The sequence below is a fragment of the Stegostoma tigrinum genome, chromosome 9 (assembly GCF_030684315.1).
Source record: "Stegostoma tigrinum isolate sSteTig4 chromosome 9, sSteTig4.hap1, whole genome shotgun sequence".
NCBI lineage: Eukaryota > Metazoa > Chordata > Chondrichthyes > Orectolobiformes > Stegostomatidae > Stegostoma > Stegostoma tigrinum.
This window is the reverse complement of record NC_081362.1, coordinates 28,384,573-28,406,018: the sequence shown is the minus strand read 5'-3', so window position 1 is coordinate 28,406,018 and position 21,446 is coordinate 28,384,573. Positions and strand designations below refer to the sequence as shown.

Below are 21,446 nucleotides of genomic sequence, written 5' to 3'. Positions count from 1 at the left end.
AACCACTGAGCCACTGTGCCACCCATCTTGTTTAAGACAACAGCTTCTTCTCAATAGACTACCAAGTAGTTTTCCTCTACCACTTTGTGAACTAAAGTTCCTGTTTCATCCAAACTAGAGAATGATGGCTGCAAATCTCCATGACATTTTTCACAAAGGCGACAATGGTGCAGATCTATCAAAAAACACTTGTTATCAATGTGAGAGTATCAGCATTCTATCCTTTAAAATATATACCTCAAAATTCTAGATAACATGGTGTGGAGCTGGATGAACACAGCAGGACAAGCAGCATCTTAGGAGCAGGAAAGCTGACATTTCGGGCCTAGAGAAGGGTCTAGAGCCGAAACCTCAGCTTTTCTGCTTCTAAGATGCCGCTTGGCCTGCTGTTTTCATCCAGCTCCATACCTTGTTAGCTCGGATTCTCCAAAGTCTGCAGTTCCTATTATCTCTACCTCAAAATTCTGTTTTCTTTCTTCACTAATGGGATACAAGTTATTTCTAATTGTAGCAAATCAGATCTTTCTTCAATTGTAAATAACAAGGTGTAGAGCTGGATGAACACAACAGGCCAAGCAGGATGGAGGGAGCAGGAAAGCTAACGTTTTGCGCCTGGACCCTTCTTTCTTCAATTGTAGTTCTGTTTTTTATTAATCTGTTTTTATAACCTATTAACCAAAGGAATCTGCCTTTGTTGTCTCTGCTGTTTAATGTGCAGTTTGTGGTGTATATGATTCGCCTGTTAATTCATGTTTACCTCATCTTAATCCTAGGCATTACAGCATAGGATAAATAAAGTTAACAGTTTGCTTTCCTGGCTTTTGCAATTTTTTTTGTGTTCCTTTAAAAACAATGAAATCGTGTGTATTTATTCTCTAAGTGAGTAATTAGGATTTCAGTATGTCTCTAATTAATAACAAAAAAGTTACTGGCCTTTAATTAGACCACAATGAAATTTAGGGATCTAGACTGGGATCTAGTCTCAGATCATAATACCATCCCACTCTGCTGATTCATTTTATTCTCCTCCCAAACTGTTCTAATGAAGCTCAAAGAAGTTTGTTTAATAGCATAATCATTCTGTTATAGACCTTATGTGGCCTTAAAATTGAGTTTAACACCTTTAAATCACAAATACCGCTGCTATTTTTGCAGACAATACATAGTGGTAAAACAGAGTTAATGTTCTGGGTCTGCTGACCCTTCTTCAGAAGGTTTCTGAGCATTCTTTTTTAAATATAATGTTGAACATGTTGCTGAGCCTGGGAAATGTATAATTCATATAATTCATTACAAGTTGCATTAATATACTTACAGCTTGTACCCTCAGGTAAATTAAGTACAAAATGAGTCATCTTTCTTCATCACAGATTTGAAGTTCAATGATAGCAAAAATGTATCATGAGCAGCAAACATACCTTTGTCTTTGAAAGCCTGAAGCCATTATGAGGAACACATAATCTACACTAGAAATGATGGGTCTAAGGATTCATCCATCCTGTCGCACTTGATTTGTAATGTTTTGTGCTCCAGACAGACAATCCCTACCCACCAATAAATTCCTAGGAGAGGCAAAAAAATCCAGGTGACAACATCTGTGGTATGTTCAAGGGGCCAAATGGCTAATGACCTATTCTCCCATGTTCCGTACATCATTCATGCCATCCTGTGCCTGTTACACACCAATGAGGTGCTTTATATCTCCATGCCAATTTAAAGCCAGACCATGCCCCCCTCACAACTGTTATACTTGTCATATTGACTTATACCATATTTGACTTGTATCCACCGTGGTAGGCCTCAGAATCCCTTCTGAGATAAATTAGAATAAAGTCGTAGGCATCTCTTGATATGTTGAAAAAAGTAGCTTTTTTAACAATGTTAAAAAAACTCACATTGATTAAATAAAGAATTTGCTACATTAAAATTCTTATAACAAATTAATCCCCTATGTTAAAAATCGTATTCATAACTTCACAAAGATTTTTTAACCATTTGGAGCTATCAATCAAACTGTGAACCTAAAGGGACCCTGTTGCAATAATGATAAGGTTTAAATCAGTGAGATAGAACAAACCCTACAAAATTTTTCAGTAAAGTGAAACAGTATGTTATTAATTTTTTGTAAACGTGGGCATTTTCTCTAAAAATTTAAAGGCCAGGAAGTTTTAACTGCCTTGTCAGATTAACAGTTCCCTTGGCAGCATGACATTGTCATTGAATTTTTAGATTTAATTAGCTGATGAGCTTTTGATACACACTTAGAACATAGAACATAGAACAGTACAGCACAGAACAGGCCCTTCAGCCCACAATGTTGTGCCGACCATTGATCCTCATGTATGCACCCTCAAATTTCTGTGACCATATACATGTCCAGCAGTCTCTTAAATGACCCCAATGACCTTGCTTCCACAACTGCTGCTGGCAACGCATTCCATGCTCTCACAACTCTCTGCGTAAAGAACCTGCCTCTGACATCCCCTCGATACTTTCCACCAACCAGCTTAAAACTGTGACCCCTCGTGCTAGCCATTTCTGCCCTGGGAAATAGTCTCTGGCTATCAACTCTATCTATGCCTCTCATTATCTTGTATACCTCAATTAGGTCCCCTCTCCTCCTCCTTTTCTCCAATGAAAAGAGACCGAGCTCAGTCAACCTCTCTTCATAAGATAAGCCCTCCAGTCCAGGCAGCATCCTGGTAAACCTCCTCTGAACCCTCTCCAAAGCATCCACATCTTTCTTATAATAGGGCGCCCAGAACTGGACGCAGTATTCCAAGTGCGGTCTAACCAAAGTTTTATAGAGCTGCAACAAGATCTCACGACTCTTAAACTCAAATCCCCCTGTTAATGAAAGCCAAAACACCATATGCTTTCTTAACAACCCTGTCCACTTGGGTGGCCATTTTAAGGAATCTATGTATCTGCACACCAAGATCCCTCTGTTCCTCCACGCTGCCAAGAATCCTATCCTTAATCCTGTACTCAGCTTTCAAATTCGACCTTCCAAAATGCATCACCTCGCATTTATCCAGGTTGAACTCCATCTGCCACCTCTCGGCCCATCTCTGCATCCTGTCAATGTCCCGCTGCAGCCTACAACAGCCCTCTACACTGTCAATGACACCTCCGACTTTTGTGTCGTCTGCAAACTTGCTGACCCATCCTTCAATTCCCTCGTCCAAGTCATTAATAAAAATTACAAACAGTAGAGGCCCAAGGACAGAGCCCTGTGGAACTCCACTCACCACTGACTTCCAGGCAGAATATTTTCCTTCTACTACCACTCGCTGTCTTCTGTTGGCCAGCCAATTCTGTATCCAAGCAGCTAAGTTCCCCTGTATCCCATTCCTCCTGACCTTCTGAATGAGCCTACCATGGGGAAACTTATGTCTACTTCTAACAATCCCAAAAGGTGCCTTCCCTCTCCCAAAAGGCATCTTACTTCTTCAAAGGTGTTGCCCTGATGAAATCCAAACTGATCGTCAGTGAGCCGGCTACTTTTAAGTAAGTGCCACTTAATTGCATGTTGACATCTTCTTCCATCACTTTACTGTTTTTTGAAAGTAGATGGATGAAGGCATAATTGGCAAGTTGGATTTGTTCTGCTTTTTGTGGACAAGGCATATCTGACACAGCTTGAATAGGGATGTGGCCAGTTTTGGATTAAGTTGCTGGAATCTTTTAGAGCCCAAAGTCTTGACCTTATTCAAAGCCTTCATGTCCAGTGAATCAAAATGGCAGACGAATGGAATGCTGGGAACCTCAGATATAGAGTCACCCATTCAACATTTCTGGATAAAGATAGCTGCAAAAGCTTCAGCCTTGTCTTTTGCACTCACATGTTGCCCACATACCCTTGTTATTGAGAATGGAATCACTTGTGAATCCTCCTCATCCTGAAAATTGTTTCATTGTCGACTACCATATTTGACCGGATGTGTCAATAGTGCAGAGCTTAGATCTGATCCAATAGTTGTGGGAATATTTAGCTTCCTCTGTTTAACATGTAGGAGTCTTGGGTTCAGGGTAGAACTTCTGGAAACACAGTCTGTCACAATTTTGGTTAAGAGTGAAACACTCTTTGCTTTTGCAACAGCTTAGGTTTGTGCTGATCACCCAACCAGCTAAAATGGTCTTTAATTCTGTTGAGGTTCGTTGGCTTGCCAAGCTGGTTTGTTGTTCTGCCACGCTTCGTTACCGTGCTTGGTAGCATCCTCAGTGTAGCCTCTGATGAAGCGTTGGTGTGTTTTCCCACCTGGTTTTTAAACTCTGGGGTCCATTATGATGAATTGCTTCACTTCTGGGTTTCCTCTGTAGTGGAATGTGTACCACAGACCCCAGAGTTTAAAAGCCAGGTAGGAAAACACACCAATGCTTCATCAGAGGCTGCACTGATGATGTTACCAAGCACGGTAATGAAACGTCTGCGGAACAACAAACCAGCTCGGCGAGCCAACCAACCTCAACACCCACAACCCGAGCTACAAATCTACTCCAAATCCTTAGTGATCTTTAATTCATCCACTATACCTCATTAATGGTTCTTCGATGCCACATTCGGTGCTAAGAACAGTCAGTTGCACTTCACCTTTTGACATCGGCATTTTTATCCCTGTTTGGGTCAAAGGTATAATGAGGTCCATGAGCGCAGCTCCAACAAAACTCAAGAAAGTTAATCTCATTCATGATAGCTTCAGGATGATACTCATCATCCACTATTAATGAATATATCCTAATAATTGTTGGTAAACTGTGATTTAACAATGTCTTTAGTCTAAGGGATTACAAATTGTGGTACTGATATATCCAAAAGCTGAATAGAGTAACAATGTTCCCTGCTGGATTACTGAGCACATTACGCTACTTAGATATTACAAAGAAAAGAGAATACTCTGGATCACAGAAAATGAGGGTTACTTACCAGACTGATCATTGATACTGCGTATAAAGAAATATCTGAGGAAGAACAAATATTTAGAAATAGCTTAATGAGTTTTTACAGAAGGTTTAATATTATATGTGTGTGAAGTCAAAATTCAATTCCTTTTTGTACAAATTCACCTGTTTGTAGATTTTTTTAAAAATTTAGATTAAAATCATGAAGAAAAAATTTGATTCATTTGATGATTTTGTGATTCCTGTTTGGAGAAAAAAATATGATGGGTATAATTATTTGTGAATTAGCTGGTTTCTTGTTCCTCACCTCACTTTATGATTTACTTACATTTTAATTGATTGGATATTTGATAGTGGTCATTAGATCCTGTCATAATAATTTTGAGGACAGTTGGGATTTCCAACACTTCTGAGGTATGGCACCTTTGTATGACATGACAGATATTTCTGAAATGCTTCTTCTAAAGAGTGAATATTGTTTCTTTTAGGAAGAGTCCATTTATTTTCTTTTTCCTTTTGTTCCAGGCTACTCAGATTAAATTGACATCACATTGAAGACTCTATAAAGTATAATTTCTTGCTGTCACTATTCATGGGCTGTTTTTTTTCTGATACTCCAAGGATTCATCTGACCTCATCTGAAATTGATCAATGGTCCCTAGTCCTCTCAAATTGAGGCTGAATTTAGACAACTCTATTTTTGTCACCATAGGTTCTGATAGATATTCCCCTCACTTACATTTTATTCTTGTAATATTAGACTGAAATGTAACTTAGATTTCCATTTAATGTGACTTTCCTGAGAATTTGCTGGCCAAGTTGTTCTTATCTGAATTTGTTGCCTGACAGAATGATGGAAGCTAATTTATTAGTTCCTTCAAAAGTGAATATACACTTAAAAATAAAGCATTTCCAGTGATGGGAGGTGGAATGATGGGCTTATTAGTTGTGAATAGTTGTATAATTGAGTTAGCTGAAATTTATAAACAGTAAAAGGAGACATTATAAAGACTTTTATGTACAAGCTTTGTGCTAAGAAAATAATTATGTTTCATTTTGTGTTTGCAGATGGTGTTGCAATAGAGAATACAAGGGAGATGAAAAATAATCCTGCACCGGCACAGTCTCTGAATGGAGCAAACAGCCAACAATCTTCAACCATTGGAAGGATAGTCAACTGGGCTGCCAAGTACAGGACCAAAAGGTCAACGTTCTTCCCGAATGGAGTTAAAGTTTGCACCACAGAATCAATGAGGCAGATCATGGCCAGTCACCTTGCATATTACAAGTTAAAGGGTAAGAAATGTATTTTCATGTTTAGCCACTGAGTTGGTTTGAAGTTAGATTACACATGTGCAAATACATAAATATTGAAAAAAGTTTTCTAGCACTTACTCCACTTCACAAGTCAGTATCCTCAATAACTAGTGTTAATTAAAGAAACAGATTCCTTTGCTGTCTCTGTTTGCTCTTAACACAAATCTTTGTCAGGTGGCACTTTTCCATAAAGAAAGTCATCAAGTCATAGAAACCGACCCTTCGGTCCAACTCGTCCATTGTCCATACACTTCCAAACCCTTCCTATTCATGTATCCATCCAGGTGCCTTTTAAATGTTGTAATTGTACCAGCCTCCACCACGTCCTCTGGTAGCTCATTCCATGCACGCACTAGACTTTGTGTGAAAAAGTTGCCCCTTAGGTCCCTTTTATACATTTCCCCTTTCACTTTAAACCTATGCCCTCTAATTTCCCCTGCCCTGGGAAAAAGACGTTGGCTATTCATCCTCTCTGTGCCCCTCATGATTTTATAACCCTCTGTAAGGCCTCCCCTCAGCCTCCAATGCTCCAGGGAGAATAGCCCCAGCTTATTTAGCCTCTCCCTATATCTCAAAACTTCCAACCCTGGCAACATCTTTGCAAATCTTTTCTGCAACCTTTCGAGTTTAACAACATCTTTCCTATAGCAGGGAGCCCAGAATTAAACACAATATTCCAAAAGTGGCCAAACTAATATCATGTACAGCCGCAATATGGCATCCCAACTCCTATACTCAATGCACAGGCCAATAAAGGCAAATGTAGCAAACATCTTCAATACCCTATCCATCTGTGACTCCACCTTCAATGAACTATGAATTTTGTATCCAAATGGCTAGCTCTCCCTGGATCCATGCAATCTAACCTTGCTAACCAGTGTACCACGTGGAACCTTGTTTAATGCCTTTCTGAAGGCATTTGTGTTGGATGTGAGAAGGTATGACCAAAGACCTTAATACCTAAACTTGGGTATTGTTGACAGCTTTGACTAATCCAGAGATACAACCTCTGCATTTCAGAGTCTGCAGAATTTACTTATAAGGCAAAGGAAGGGAAGATATAAAGTCGAAAACTTAAAAATAAAGCATTCGGTTGCAAACAAAATTTTGCATAAATAATGAATAATAAGTTTGACCTGAGACAGTAATAACACTTTGAAAACTTGTTTATTAGGGCTGGCATTTCAGACAGGCGCCATGGCTGTATGTAATGTTCAGCAGGCGCTTCTTAGAAATCAAGTCTCTTTTTGTAAAGCAAATGCACGTCATATGGTGAATAAAGAAAATGTTAGAGTATCAAACATTTAGTCGCTTTCAATCACTACCAATTCTCTGCGTTGACCATTGACACTAAGTTTCCAATCAAAACTACCAACTTGAATGGGAAAATTCATCTTTCCATTCTGTAGGAATTGTGACAAGTACCATGACATGTTTAGCCCTACCTCCTGCTATGCTCCAGCACAAAGTCAATATTATAAGGGGACGGGTAATCCTTACTGATACAGGCCAAAAGTTCCCCTTTCTGTATTCTAGCCATTCTATGATTTTGATAGTTTAACACTTTACCTCAAACCAATATGATATACAAAAAGTACAATTGAAAAATGTGTGATATTCCAATAATTTTTCGACTGTACAGAAGCCTAGGTATTTTGTGTGCCTCATAAATAAACACTTAGGAGACAAATTTAACTTAATAGCAGCATTATTTAATGCCAAAATTCCTTAATAAGTCAATATGAAACATTCAATTTTATGTTTATCACTACACTGAAACAAGCATTCTGATGAATATAACGGCGACTGGATTGAACAGATCCTATCCCTCCAAAAATATAACCTAACTTTCAATGTGCAGTTACTCTATACCCACTCAGTATGGCACAGACAGCACAGCAACTTTGTGTTTCTTGTTCATTATAATGATTGTGGCACATAGTTATCAACTAAACCACTAGTCACAGATACTGGTCAATTAATCATATTCCCATTACTGAAGGGCAGACAGGTAATTAGGAAAACCTAACACTCATAGCTTTTACATCCTGACCATTGCAAACCTTACAAAAAATGTCATACCTTGCATGCATTGTAGACTATTTAACTACAGCAAGCATATAACCCAAACAATTTGCACTGATACATTGTTCAAAGAGACATGCCTCGTGTTTCATGTCCAGTGATGTGTCATGGGGAAAAAACCTGCTATCCTTTCTCAGGGTAACATTATTTGCAATGCCACCACTGGCATTCTACCAATTCCGTTGTTGTTGCCTGTGACTCATCTAGCCTAGACTTCTGTCATCCACACTAAACGATATACCCAAAGCAGGAACTTCAAGGGCCTAGTTTGCTTGCATCCTAGATTACTACTGAAAGACAGCAGCTTTCTGCCGGCCATAATGTAAACTCTTTTCAGGAGCACCTGGACCGAGTAAGGTACATGGAAGGCAGGCACTAAGCAATCTAAAAGGGTGATTGCTTTTGAAATGTTTATTTTGTGTTCTCTTTTATGTTTGTATTGTGGTCAAAGGGACAGCGTGATATCGTTGATGGAGGAAAGGTAGGGTTTGATGCTGTGATGAATGGAAAATTTGGGTTGAGGTTATTATCGTCATGCTTGGATGAGTTCCACATAGATAGCCTGGCTTCAATTCAGTTGTCTAAATTGCCTCTGCCTCCTCTTCCTCCTTCTCCCTTGTGCTTGCTCCTCTTCTTTCTGTTCTGCTCACCGTAGGGCTGGTGAAAAGGTCCGCCACTTAATGGTAATGATATTGTGCAGCATGAACCAAACCATCATGTATTTTGGTGCTTGCTATTCTGAGTACTGCAGAGTTCTTCCAGAGGGGTCCAGGTAGCAGTAGTGCCATTACAGTATGGTTCCAGGTTGCCTGTCCACTTTTTGTAGAGTTGCATTGTTGTGCGCGTGTGTGTGTGTGTGTGTGTGTGTGTGTGTGTGTGTGTGTGTGTGTGTGTGTGTGTGTGTGTGTGTGTGTGTGTGTGTGTGTGTGTGTGTGTGTGTGTATAAAATTGAAATCTTGAGGTATATCATCATCAGGTGACTCTCTGGTTTGTCATGGTGGCTGAAGTGACGATAGAACAGTGGAGTGTCCAAGACTTGGAAAAAATCATGAGTAATGTCAGAATATCAGTGACTGATTGTCTGAACTAAGTAGCTGTTGAGGGACATTTATTTACAGTTGAATTCAAAGTAATATGCATGCAATCAATGCCACCCTATACTAAGAAATCCCTGCAATCCTTGCAAAACAACATGCTTACTCCACAGCTGCTCTCTGCCAAAAGACAATGAATTGGAGAGCCCCAGTAAATTATCCTATGCAATAGTGGATGGAAATTCTGATGTATTTCATAAATATCTCCAGTTCTATCTTAAAAGGAGACAGACACATAAGTGTTTTACCTTAGTCAATGCAGCATCACTAGAAATATCATTCTTACCCTCGTCTAGGTAATTGTGGCTCCATCAAGAGACAGATTTCAGTGAGGATATCTTTCCAAAAGCATGGACATCTCACATACTATTTCTGATGTTCAGATATTTGTGGCAAATAAGGCTTCCTACTGAAGGTCTTTCTTCCCTTGCTCCTTCTTCCACTTCAAGGAGCTTGACCTTTTCTGCATCACCTCAATTTATTTTCCCACTTTAGCACTTGTAGTTACAACCAGTAGAAATCAATCAGAAACAAACTGAAAATAATTGATATTCTCTTTAAATAGCACTGTGGAGGAGATGGAGGAGTCAAGTCTGTTTGACACACTAATTGATGCCATAATCCACCTACTTTACATACTTCTGGCAGATGCTCACTGCTCCATTCTAAATATTCACCAACATAGTATTCACAATTTGCATGACTGTTTGGAAGGCAAATCTATTCAAATACTTCTGCAATATCTGTAATATTCATCAATAGAATATGATACCACTCCATGAACGCCAAAATATACTGTGATGATCAAAATAGTCTGCATTTTAATGCCAAGGTTCCAATGAGGTCTTTTTACTATAAGAGAATTGTTCTATGCATCAGGACCTTCCAAAGTCACAGCAAGTTGGGCATTTGGTTCCCTGGGAAGAAGAATTACCTCCTTGAAACTGGTTTGTAGCAATATAACATGAATTCATACCCTTCAGAAAAAATACCAAGCATATTTAAGAAGTAGGCTCACTATCAAACAGATATTTAGTTAGCCTGAACAAATCATTTTTCAACTTTCTAAACATATTGTCTGGTGTTTTACAATGTTCCCTGGACAGAAATGGCAATTAGGAGAAACGTACTTTTGTTTGACGCCTGTGCGCCAGTAAAATAACAGTCACAACATTATGCAAAGGAACAAATTGATAAATTCAGCAATTCATTTAATTGCCAACTCCCAAGAGCTCACAGTCACAAAACATCTTAGGACTTATTTGATTTTGCTCAACCTCTAATCTGTAGAAACCAGCTTCTTCAGATATCACTTCTCCTTCTTCCACATTCTTGACAATAGATTCTTTTTGTATTTGCCTCCACCTAGACGTTGACACCATTATCTGTTTCATATCTGAACTACTGCCTGCTTCCTGTTGTGCTTCAGAGTCCTCTGTTAGTTTTCAATGTTGTGGTCAACTGACTTGCTGAACTTGAAGTATGGAAACATACCATAATAACACCAAAATTATATGTATAAGGAGTGGAAAACTCTTAGAGTGGAGGCTGCTGTTGAGTTATATCTCATGAGGAGTATACCAGTATGCCCTGAAGACACATGCTCATGATATCATCACTGTAACATAGCATGTGACTCATGGACATAAAGGTCTCATGCTGAAAATTAACCTCTGATCTTTGAAGCCTGACACTGTCCTAGAAGCATGATCCTCAGGTTATAACCTAATAGCTTAATTTTAATCCAGGCACTCATAGAGTCATAAAGTCAAACAGCTTAGAAACAGATCCTTCAGCTCATCATGTCTGTGTTGACCAACAATCACCAAACCATACTAATCTCACTTAGCTGCACTTGGTCCATTGGGTGTTCTGGTATTTTAATTGCTAGTCCAAATGCTTATTAGAAGTTGCAAGAGTACTTCCCTCCACTACCCTAACAGGTAGGGCATTCCGTATTTCGACCATATTCTGGGTGAAATAAGTTTTCCTCAGATCTCCTCTAAGCCACTTACTCCTCACTTTAAATTTATGCCTTTTGGTATTAGACACAATCTACCATATCTATGCTTCTTATAATTTTACATACCTCAATCAAATCTCCCTCAGCCTCCACTGCTCCAGGGAAATCAACCCTAGCTTATCTCGTCTCTCTTCACAACCAAGACGTTTCATCCCAAGCAACATCCTAATGAATCTCTTCTGCACCCCCTCCAGTGAAATTACATCATTCCTTTAAAACTGCACACATTATTCCATCTATAGCTGAACTGATATTTTTTTAAAGTTGCAGCAAGGCTTTCCTGCTCCGATATTCTATCCCCAGCTAATGAAGGCAAGCATTCTATATGTCTTCTTCACCACCCTGTCTACCTGTGCTAACACCTTTGAGGATCTTTGGAGTTGTACACAAAGATCCCTCAGTGCTTCCTAGGGACCTATCATTCAATTTTCAACTTCCCAAACTGCATCACCTCACACTTATCAGGAGTAAATTCCATCTGCCATTGTTCTGCCCAATTTACCAGCTGAACAGTATCAAACTGTAGTCTGACACCATCCTTCTCAATATCAAGACCGGTAATTTTTGCATTATCTGCAAACTTACTAATAATATCTTCTTCATTCATACCTGTGTCATTAATGTACATAAGAAACAGCAAGGATCCCAACACCAATCACTGTGATGCAACACTAGTCACAGGCTACCAATCACAAAAACACCCCTCCAATGTCAGAGATAACAAAGTGTGGAGCTGGATGAACACAACAGGCCAAGCAGCATCTTAGGAGGACAAAAGCACGGATGCTGCTTTGCCTGCTGTGTTCATCCAGCTCCACATTTTGTTATCTCGGATTCTCCAGCATCTGCAGCTCCCATTATCTCTGACCCCTCCAATGTTACCCTTTTCTTCCTATTTGCGAGCCAGTTTTGAATCCAGTTTGGATCCTTCTATCCCAGGGGTTTTTTCCTTTTAGACGAGCCCTCCATGTGGGGCCTTGTCAGAAGCCCTACTGAAGACCATGTAAACCACTTCAAATGCAGCACTCTCAACAATATATTTAGTCACCCTTTCAAAAAAATCTCAATAGAATTAGTCAAGATCTCACACCAACAAATCCATGCTGACAATGCCTGATCAATTCCTGCCTATCCAATTGTTGATTAACCCTGTCCCTCAGTACTTTTTCCAATAATTTCACAACCACCGACGTCAGATTAACTTGTTAATAGTTACCTGGCCTATCCATGCAGCCCTTCTCGAATAAAGCTACCCCCAGTTATCTGACACTTCACCAGTGGCCAGCGAAGTAGTACATATCTCTGCCAAGACCCCAGTAATCTCCTTTCTTGCCTCCCATAGCAGCCTAGGATACATCTCATCAAGCTCTGGGAATTTTTCACCTTTATGCCTGCTAAAACATCAATACCTCTTCCTTATTAACCTTAACATGCTCAGATCCCAACTGAAACCTCCGTCTACAATATCTTTCTCCTTTGTGAATACAGAACAGCAATATTCATGTAAGACCTTACTCGCAACCTCTGGCTCCACACAGATTAGCCCTTTGGTGTGTAATAGGCCCCAATCTTTTCCTGGTTATCTGCTCATTCTTAATATACTTATTAAATGCTTTGGAACTTTCCATCTACCAAAGATATTTCATGGTCCCTGTTTAAAACCATAGAACACTCACAGTGTAGAAACAGGCCCTTCAGCGCAAAAGTCCACACCGACATTCAGAGCTTCCCACTCAGACTCATCCCTCTATAACCTATCTAATCTATACATCCCTAAACACTATGGGCAATTTAACTTGGCCAATCCATCTAACCTGTACATCTTTGGACTGTGGGAGGAAACCGGACCACCTGGTGGAAATCCATGCAGATATGGGGAGAATGTGCAAACTCCACACAGACAGTCGCCCAAGGGTGGAATGGAACCTGGGTCCCTGGTGCTGTGAGGCAGCAGTCCTAACCACTGAACCACTGTGCCGCCCCTTTACATCTTTGCCCTCCTAATTCCTTTTTTGCATGCCGCTACACTATGTATACTCCTGAAGGGTCTGCCCTCTGTACCTAATCCATTCTTGTTTTTTTAATATATCAAACTCTAAATATTCCTTGATATGCAGGGTTCCCTGGACTTACTGCACTTTCCTTCACTCTTACAGGAACATGCTGGCACTAAACTCTCACCATACTACTTTTAGAGGCGCCACTTTCCAAATGTAGACATTTCTGCAAGTAACTGCTCCCAGCCCATGTTTGCCAGACCCTGTCTAATGATATTGAAACTGGCCTCGCTCCAATTTAGATACTTAAATTCTACATTATCCTTATCCCTTCCCATAATGAATTTGAAACTTACAAAGTTATAGTCAGTATTTGCAAAGTGTTCATCCACCGACACTTCAGCCACTTCAATGACTTTATCTCCATATGATATATTTAGCACTGCCCCATCTCTTGTGGGAATATTTGAATACTGGCACAAAAGGTTTTCCTGGATGTACTTCAAAATTTCTGCCTTGTCTAATTGTCTGAATCTTTCAGTTTAAGGCAATCCAAGTTAATGACAGCAAAATTGAAATCTCCTACCACGATAGCCCTTTTTCTCTCACACCCTTCTGCAATTTGCCTCTTTGTCTGTTCCTCTATCTCTGTCTGACTGTTAAAAGGCTTGTAGTATAATCCCAGTAAAGTGATTGCCTTTTTTTTATTTCTAAGATCTACCCAGATGGTCTCAATTAAATAGCCTTCTAAGACATGCTTCTTCTTTATTGCAGTGATGGTCTAATTTATTAATAATACAATAGCCCCCACCTCACTTACATTCCCCTCTCCCCAATCATGCTTAAAACTTACAAACCCTGGAATGTTGACCTTCCAATTCTGCCCTTCCTTCATAAGGTTCCAGTAATTGCAATTATATCACATTCTCATGTGCTGGTCAACATTCTACATTCAGCCTTAACAGTCAAGCTCCTTGCATTAAAATAGATACAATTTAGTTTTCCAGTCCTCCCATGCGGCTTATCATGCTCACTTTATTTTTTCTGTTTTCTGGACTGTCCTAGCATTCCTTCTATATCTGCTCAGTATAATTTACCATGGCAGACATCAATCTGTATTTGGGGGCAGCCAGATGATCACATGATTAAAACAGTTGAGAAACTATTGTGTTGTTGCAGGCCTGCAACCACTGGGCTATAAGGGCCAGGTGGGGGAATAGTGGTGGAGTATCCTGAGTAAGAGATTAGACAATGCAGTGGGCATGTAGGGTGAATAGACTATTAGGGGGATTAGGAGGGTGAGAGTGAGTGAGCGAGAAGAGATGTTGTATGCATTCGTGACAATATTAGAACATTAGCTATGGTGCAAGGTGTGTGCAGTAGCAGGGAAAGGCTGTGTGTAAGGTAACAGAGGAAAGTTAGTGACATTTAACCTGGTGGAATGGAAAAGTTAATTGATCTTCTTTCTGCAATGCTGGGCAATCACCCAGATGATGGAGACCGTGCTGACCTGGGTGGTAACAAGTTCTGGTATTGTGGCCCTGTTAACAATCCTAGGGGAAGACGATAGTTCTTCTCTGCACCACATCTTCAACCAGAGCCTCCAAGTCCCTATTCATAAAGCAGGACATCATTTTCCCTTTGTCTGACGTATCTCAGAAATATTTTACTAAGGTGGTATCTACACTCATATCAGTGAGCATTACCAAGCTTTCGAAGCATAACCATACATAGAAAATTGTAGGAGAGGTGTATTTTGGAACTATACAGACCCAGACTCCAATTCCATGTGGTTTGATGTCACTATGACATGGCCTTTACATGAACTTTCAATACCTTTTCCTGCAGTAAAGATATAATTAACCTTTAAATCTACAAACTTTTATATTCTGACCTTTCATGAATTATGTGGCCCAAAATTATCAACAGAAAAGGCTGAAACACTTGTCTCTTCTCATCAGGTAAAAGTTGTTTATGCATCAGTTATAAAAAGATTCATAAGCATCTGTTAATAGAATCTTTAATTACTTCCAGCCCAAACTGATGCATAAAGTAATAGCTTAGCATGGAGTTCAGCCAACAGAACCTCACATTCTATAACTTCTTGACAGAAACTTGAGGATATTGGCTTTAAAAAGAAGCTTTTTCAATTTGGGAGGGGTCATAATTTTAGCTTTCAACAATCCATTCCCTGAGGATTGTTACAAATTTATTACTTGCGTACATCTTCAATACATTTCAGTCCTGCTGCCCTCTTGTTTCATAACTGTAATCTGTTCATTTTTCACTTTTTAGGAATTTCTAAAGTTATATTTGCTGGTCTGAAATCTTTTCTTCCATATGAGATTTGCCAATTTAAAAAGCCACTTAATTGTCCTTCACTATACCAGAGCCAACTAATTACCTAAGTCTCACCCACTTCAGAACGTTACAACTTGAAGTCGTAGCAGGCCCCTTGAGCTCATACTTTTCTACTTTAACTCCTTTTTCCTGCTCAACCCAGAAAAGAAATTGACCTATTGAATGAATTGAACATTTGAACAACCACGGACTTTTAACAACATTCCTCAGCTAAGCTGCAGTTTTGCTGGGCTGTACAGAAGGCTGAAAAGTTCTGCGCAGGCATTGTCCCATAAAGAAACTTTATGGGGCCAGTGCATGGAGAAAATTGCCCATGCATGACAATTGAATACTAAAGGAAGCATTTCCCTTTCCAAGTACTCATATGCCACTAAATTACTATTCATCTCAGTGTTAAGTAGTCAAGAATCCTGAGCTCACCAACCTGAGAAACAGCCTCTCAATATCTTACCTATCAAGCCCCCTCAGAATACTGAATGCTTCAATGAGTTTAACTCCCATCCTTCCAAAATCTGATTATAGAGTAATTTACTCAACCTTTTTTCACATGACAACCCTCTCATCTCAGGAATCAATCCAGTGAACTTTCATTACAGCCTCACTCAAATAGATATATCTTTCCTATGCTATATTCATGTACTCATAGGAATTCAGAAGAATGAAGGGAGATCTTTTTGGAACACGAAAGATTATGAAGGGAATAGATAAGTGGAGGCAGGGAGGTTGTTTCCACTAGCAGATGAAACGAGGACAAGGAGGCATAGCCTCAAAATAAAAGGAAGCAGATGTAGGACTGAGATCAGAAGGAACCTCTTCACCCAAAGGGTTGTGAATTTGTGGAATTCCCTGACCAGTGAAGCGGTTGAAGCTACCTCGTTGAATGGGTTTAAGGCAAGGCTGGGTAAATTTTTGAACAGTAAAGGAATTAAGGGTTATGGTGAGTGGGCAGGTAAGTGGAGCTGAGACTCAAAAAGATCAGCCACGATCTTATTGAATGGCGGGGCAAGCTCGAGGGGCCAGATGGCCTCCTCCTGCTCCCAGTTTTTATGTTCTTATGTTCCTTTAATATGAGGACTAAAACTGAACACAGTACTCCAGGTTTGGTCTCACCAAAAATCTGCACAATTGTAGCAAGAAACAGAAAATTTTTATAAAACAGAGGGAACTTATTTATCATGAACCACTTTATGTCTCTATCAACTGAAAAAACGATTCAGCCAAATTCCTGTCTCTGCCTTCTGGCCTGTAACATTGTAGGCCACGATACTTCAAAAATATTTCTAACTATTTTGTTTAAATGCAATGAGGGATTTCAGGCAGTGAATTCCAGAGATCCACTACTGCTGGATAAAAATGTTTCCTACATTTCCTTGTACAGTGTACTGAGAAGCCAAGAAATTTGGCTGAAGAAGATGCTTTTAGATAGGCTATGTGTGCAAGTTCATTCAGAGTGAAAAAGTGCTGTTAAATATATCTGTCTCCAAAAGGTTAGAGAAAAAATCCACATATGCTTAGAATAAAACTCCAGCAATGGAAAACTACTGGAAGCTGAAAGCTTGGAAATTCTGTGTGTTGGTTTTGATAGTGTTTAGGAGTGAGCAAAAGAAAAACTCCAGAAAAAAATGACAGCCATTTCAACTGAACAAGGACCTTTAAAGTAGTGATAATGCCATCTATAAGTTTGCTAATAACACCACCGAAGTTGGAGCAATAGCTAACAATGACAAGTTGAAATACAGAAGAGAATTAGAGGAGATGCTGCTTGGCCTGCTGTGTTCATCCAGCCTCACATTTTATTATCTTGGATTCACCGGCATCTGCAGTTCCCATTATCTCTGAGAGAATTAGAGGGCTTGGTGACATGGTACAATGAAAACAATCTGTCTCTCAACATCAGCAAAACTAAAGAACTGATTATCAACTTCAGTAAGAAAGGAGGAGAATACGTCCCCATCTGCATCAATGGAACTGAAGTTGAGAGAGTGAAGAGCATCAAGGTCCCTGGAGCGACGATAACTGATGACCTGCCCTGGACTTACCACATAAATATGACAGTAAAGAAGGCACAACAACACCTCTTCTTGGTCATGCAACTCAGGAAATTTGGCATGTCCATAAAGTTGTTCACCAATGTCTACAGATGCACCACAGAAAGCATACTTTCTGGGTGCATAACAGCTTGGTTAGGCAACTGCTCTGCCCAGGGCTGTAAGAAACTGCAGTAGGAAGTGTGCACACCCCAGACCATCAGGGAAGCCAATCTGCCATCTATTTACAAAGCAAGTCGCTGTGGAAAGGCAGCCAGCATCGTCAAAGACCCATCTCACCCTCTTACAAATCTCTTCCGTCAGGCAGAAGATACAGAATCATGAACACATGCACGAGCAGTTTCAGGGAACAGCTTCTTTCTGGCTTCTATCAGACTGTTGAATGGACCCTAGCCTCAAATAATGTAACCCTTACACCTCTAAGTCTTTTTGATCTGTACATCCTTTGCTTGCTGTGATCTGCTTGTATCATTCGTAATCAAAGCTTTTCACTGTATTTCAGTACACATGATAATAAATCAATCAATAAAGGCAATCTTTCCCTCAAGTGTAAGAATCTGTAAGGTTATTGTCAAATGTAAAAAAAGTTGAATCTTTATTCTTGTTAACGAGAGTTTCAATTAGTTCCTATGAAGTGTAAATTTTTTTATGCTGTTGTTCGTTTTGTGAATAATAAATTTTGATGTTACTTTTAAAAGTGCATTAGAAGCCTCTTGTGAATATGTTAAGTGACCAGCCACCAGAGTAAACAAATAGCAAAAGTTAAATTTACAGGCAATCAAGCAAGGTTTCACTATAGGATCTGATTTGTCCAGAATTAGCATCAGCTGAGATCATAACACAGCATGATAGAGTCTTTCAAAGCCAAGTTAAGTTAGCCTGCTATTGAAATGATGGGTGGGTAAATACTTCAGTCTATGTGGCACAGCAATCGTATTTGTACCCATCTCTAGTTGACCCCTAGAAGGTGTCAGCCGTGGCTTTCCTCATGAAATGTTGCAGTCTATAAGATGAAACAAATTTCATGTTGATAGTTTCAAGGTTCAAGGATTTCAGCTGATGACCAAGAAGGAACGATGATATATGTCTCTGTCTGGGTAATGAGTGACCTAGAGAGGAATTTGGAGGAAGTGGATTCTTCTGTATGGTGTTCCATATTTCAGCTGCTTCCCCTTCTAGGTGCTGGATATTATGGAAAACTTCCACCAAAAGAAGCCATTCAGACAATCCATGCTACTGAAACTGAGCAGGTCCTTACATCAGACCCAGATATGTCATAAGACTTTAAGGTTTTAGGAAATGGTACCATTCAATTTTACTTGTCATTCCCATCTAAATCAACCCAAATTGATTAGGCATCCTCCAGTTCTGTGACAACTTGGCCTTGAAAGGCTCTGTCTCTCTGTGTTATGATCTCAGCTGATGGTAATACTGGACAAGTCAGATCCCATAGTGAAACCTGGCTTGGTAGACCACAAGTTTAATTTTTGCTATTTGTTTGCTGTGTTGGTCAGTCACTGAAAATATTCACAAGAGGCTGCTAATGTACTTTAAAAATAATATCAATGTTTATAACACACAAAAGGAGCAAAAACGTAAACTTTTTTACACTTTACAGGAATTATTTGAAACAGTCATTTTAAAATTATCAGAAAATAATGGAAGAATTGATAAATATTCAGCAGCCAAATGGTTAAAAATATCCAAAGTCTGAACAGTTTCATCCAGGGCACAGAGCAAAATGAAACCATTGTTACAGTACCATACATTTTCTACTCTACTGGTTTCTTCATACCCATGCGTTGTCATGAATAAATAACATTTAAAAATTTCAAGTACTCTGAACATCACTTATTAACAAATTGTATCTCAATAGAAACAACTGCAAATCCAGGCGTGAAATTAAGATTCTGAGTTCAGCTTATTCAGCTACACAAGTGGCTTGCTCATTTGAAGACAATTAAAAGTATCAATGTGAAAGCAAAAAAAAAGTCTTTTTTTGGGGGAGTCATGGAACTGATCAATTTGGATTGACTTAGATGGGGATGACAAGTAAAATTGTTTCTGCAAAGCCTATAAGTTTAGTTAGATTGCCATAGAATAATCACAGCTACTGTCGTGCCAAGTATACTAATACGTGATTACACTTTACAGCCATGACTTACTGACAGTCCCCTACCTCCATTTCAAAGGAGTGTACAATTCCTTAGTCAAAGATTTGAGAACATAATCTAGGATGACAGTCCAGTACAGTACTGAATGCTGCAATTAAAGTGGCAAATTTCAAACAAAGATGTTCATTGTCAATTAAATGTATAAGATTCCATGGCACAATTTGATGAGTCATAGAAAAGTTCTCTGTTTACTGACAGCATTAATTCACCAATCAAGATCACTGTAAAAGCATCTTTTCAGTCATTATATCAAAAATGTTTGTGGGATCTTACCAAGTGCAACTTAGTTGTCTCATTTCCTAGCTTAAAGAAATGGTTGTATCTTAAAAGTGAATCATGGATTTGTAAAGTGCTTTACAAATCAGGGGAAAGCTCTACACTTGCCGGAGTCATACTAGGACCATAAGATGATAAGACAATAAGACGTAGAAGCAGAGGAGGCCCATCAGCCCATTAAGTTTGCTCGAGTATTCAATGAGCTAATGGCTAATCTGACAATCCTGAACTCCATTTTCATGCATTTTACCCATAACCCTTGATTTTTCTCCTGATCAAAAATTTATCTATCACAAATGACTATAGAGGTAAAGAATTCTATCGCTTGGTTGTCGTGTGAGAGAGGAAAAAAAATCCTCATTTCTGTCCTAGTTCATCGACCCCTTGCGCTGCAATTCTGCAAACAAGTAGGCCATTCAGCTGCTTGAGCCTGCTACACCATTCAATGGGATCAAGGCTGATCCAACATTTGAGGTGTCCATCCCCCTATTGTTTCCCCTACTGATTGAAAATCTATTTCAGTGTTAAATATACTCAAAGGTTCTGCCCTCAGCTCTCAGTAGCAATGAGTTCCAAAGTCTCACAACACTCTGAAAGAGGAAATTCCTCCTCAACTCTAATTTAATTGCACCCCTGGCCCTAGATTCTGCCAGAAGGGAAAATAACATTTACACATCTACCATGTCAAACTCCGTAAGAATCTTTTATGTTTGGCTAAGGTCACCTGTCATTCTTCTAAACTTCATTGTGTATTCATTCCTACCAAGAATCAAATAGCACTCCAAGTACTCATCCAAGTACTTGTTAAAGTTATATATTACATTTCCATTTTAAATGATCTCTAAATCGATCTAGACAGAAGCTACATGATACCAGGTTATAATCCAACAGGTTTATTTGCAATCACAAACTTTCAGACTGTTGCTCCTTTGTCAGGTGAAGCAATCCACGATGAGTAGCCTTTGTGCAATAAAATATGAATACCCTTGTTCATTATGGTAGCGTTAACTAGGAGTTTGTGCCGCCTTTGCCCAATATTGTTCATTACATTCTTCTGAAGCTCCTTGGAGAGTTTTATTAGTAGTGGTAAAGTTCAGGTGATACAGGCTCAATAGGCCCCTTCTGTACTGTATGGTTCTAGTGAGCTTTTTCTTACGGCCTTCAATGTG

The 21,446-nt window shown here is 39.4% G+C and overlaps 1 protein-coding gene across 4 annotated transcripts in view; it reads left to right on the top strand.

Annotated features, from left to right (window-relative positions):
• The window catches only part of LOC125454608 (interphotoreceptor matrix proteoglycan 1), a 142,309-nt gene that overhangs the window by 13,098 nt on the left and 107,765 nt on the right, over positions 1-21,446 (top strand). For all 4 annotated transcript variants that reach the window (XM_048535551.2, XM_048535548.2, XM_048535550.2 and 1 more), the window contains exon 2: positions 5,971-6,198. In XM_048535551.2, the coding sequence (XP_048391508.1) occupies positions 5,971-6,198 (228 nt within the window). The remainder of the gene's footprint in view (positions 1-5,970; positions 6,199-21,446) is intronic.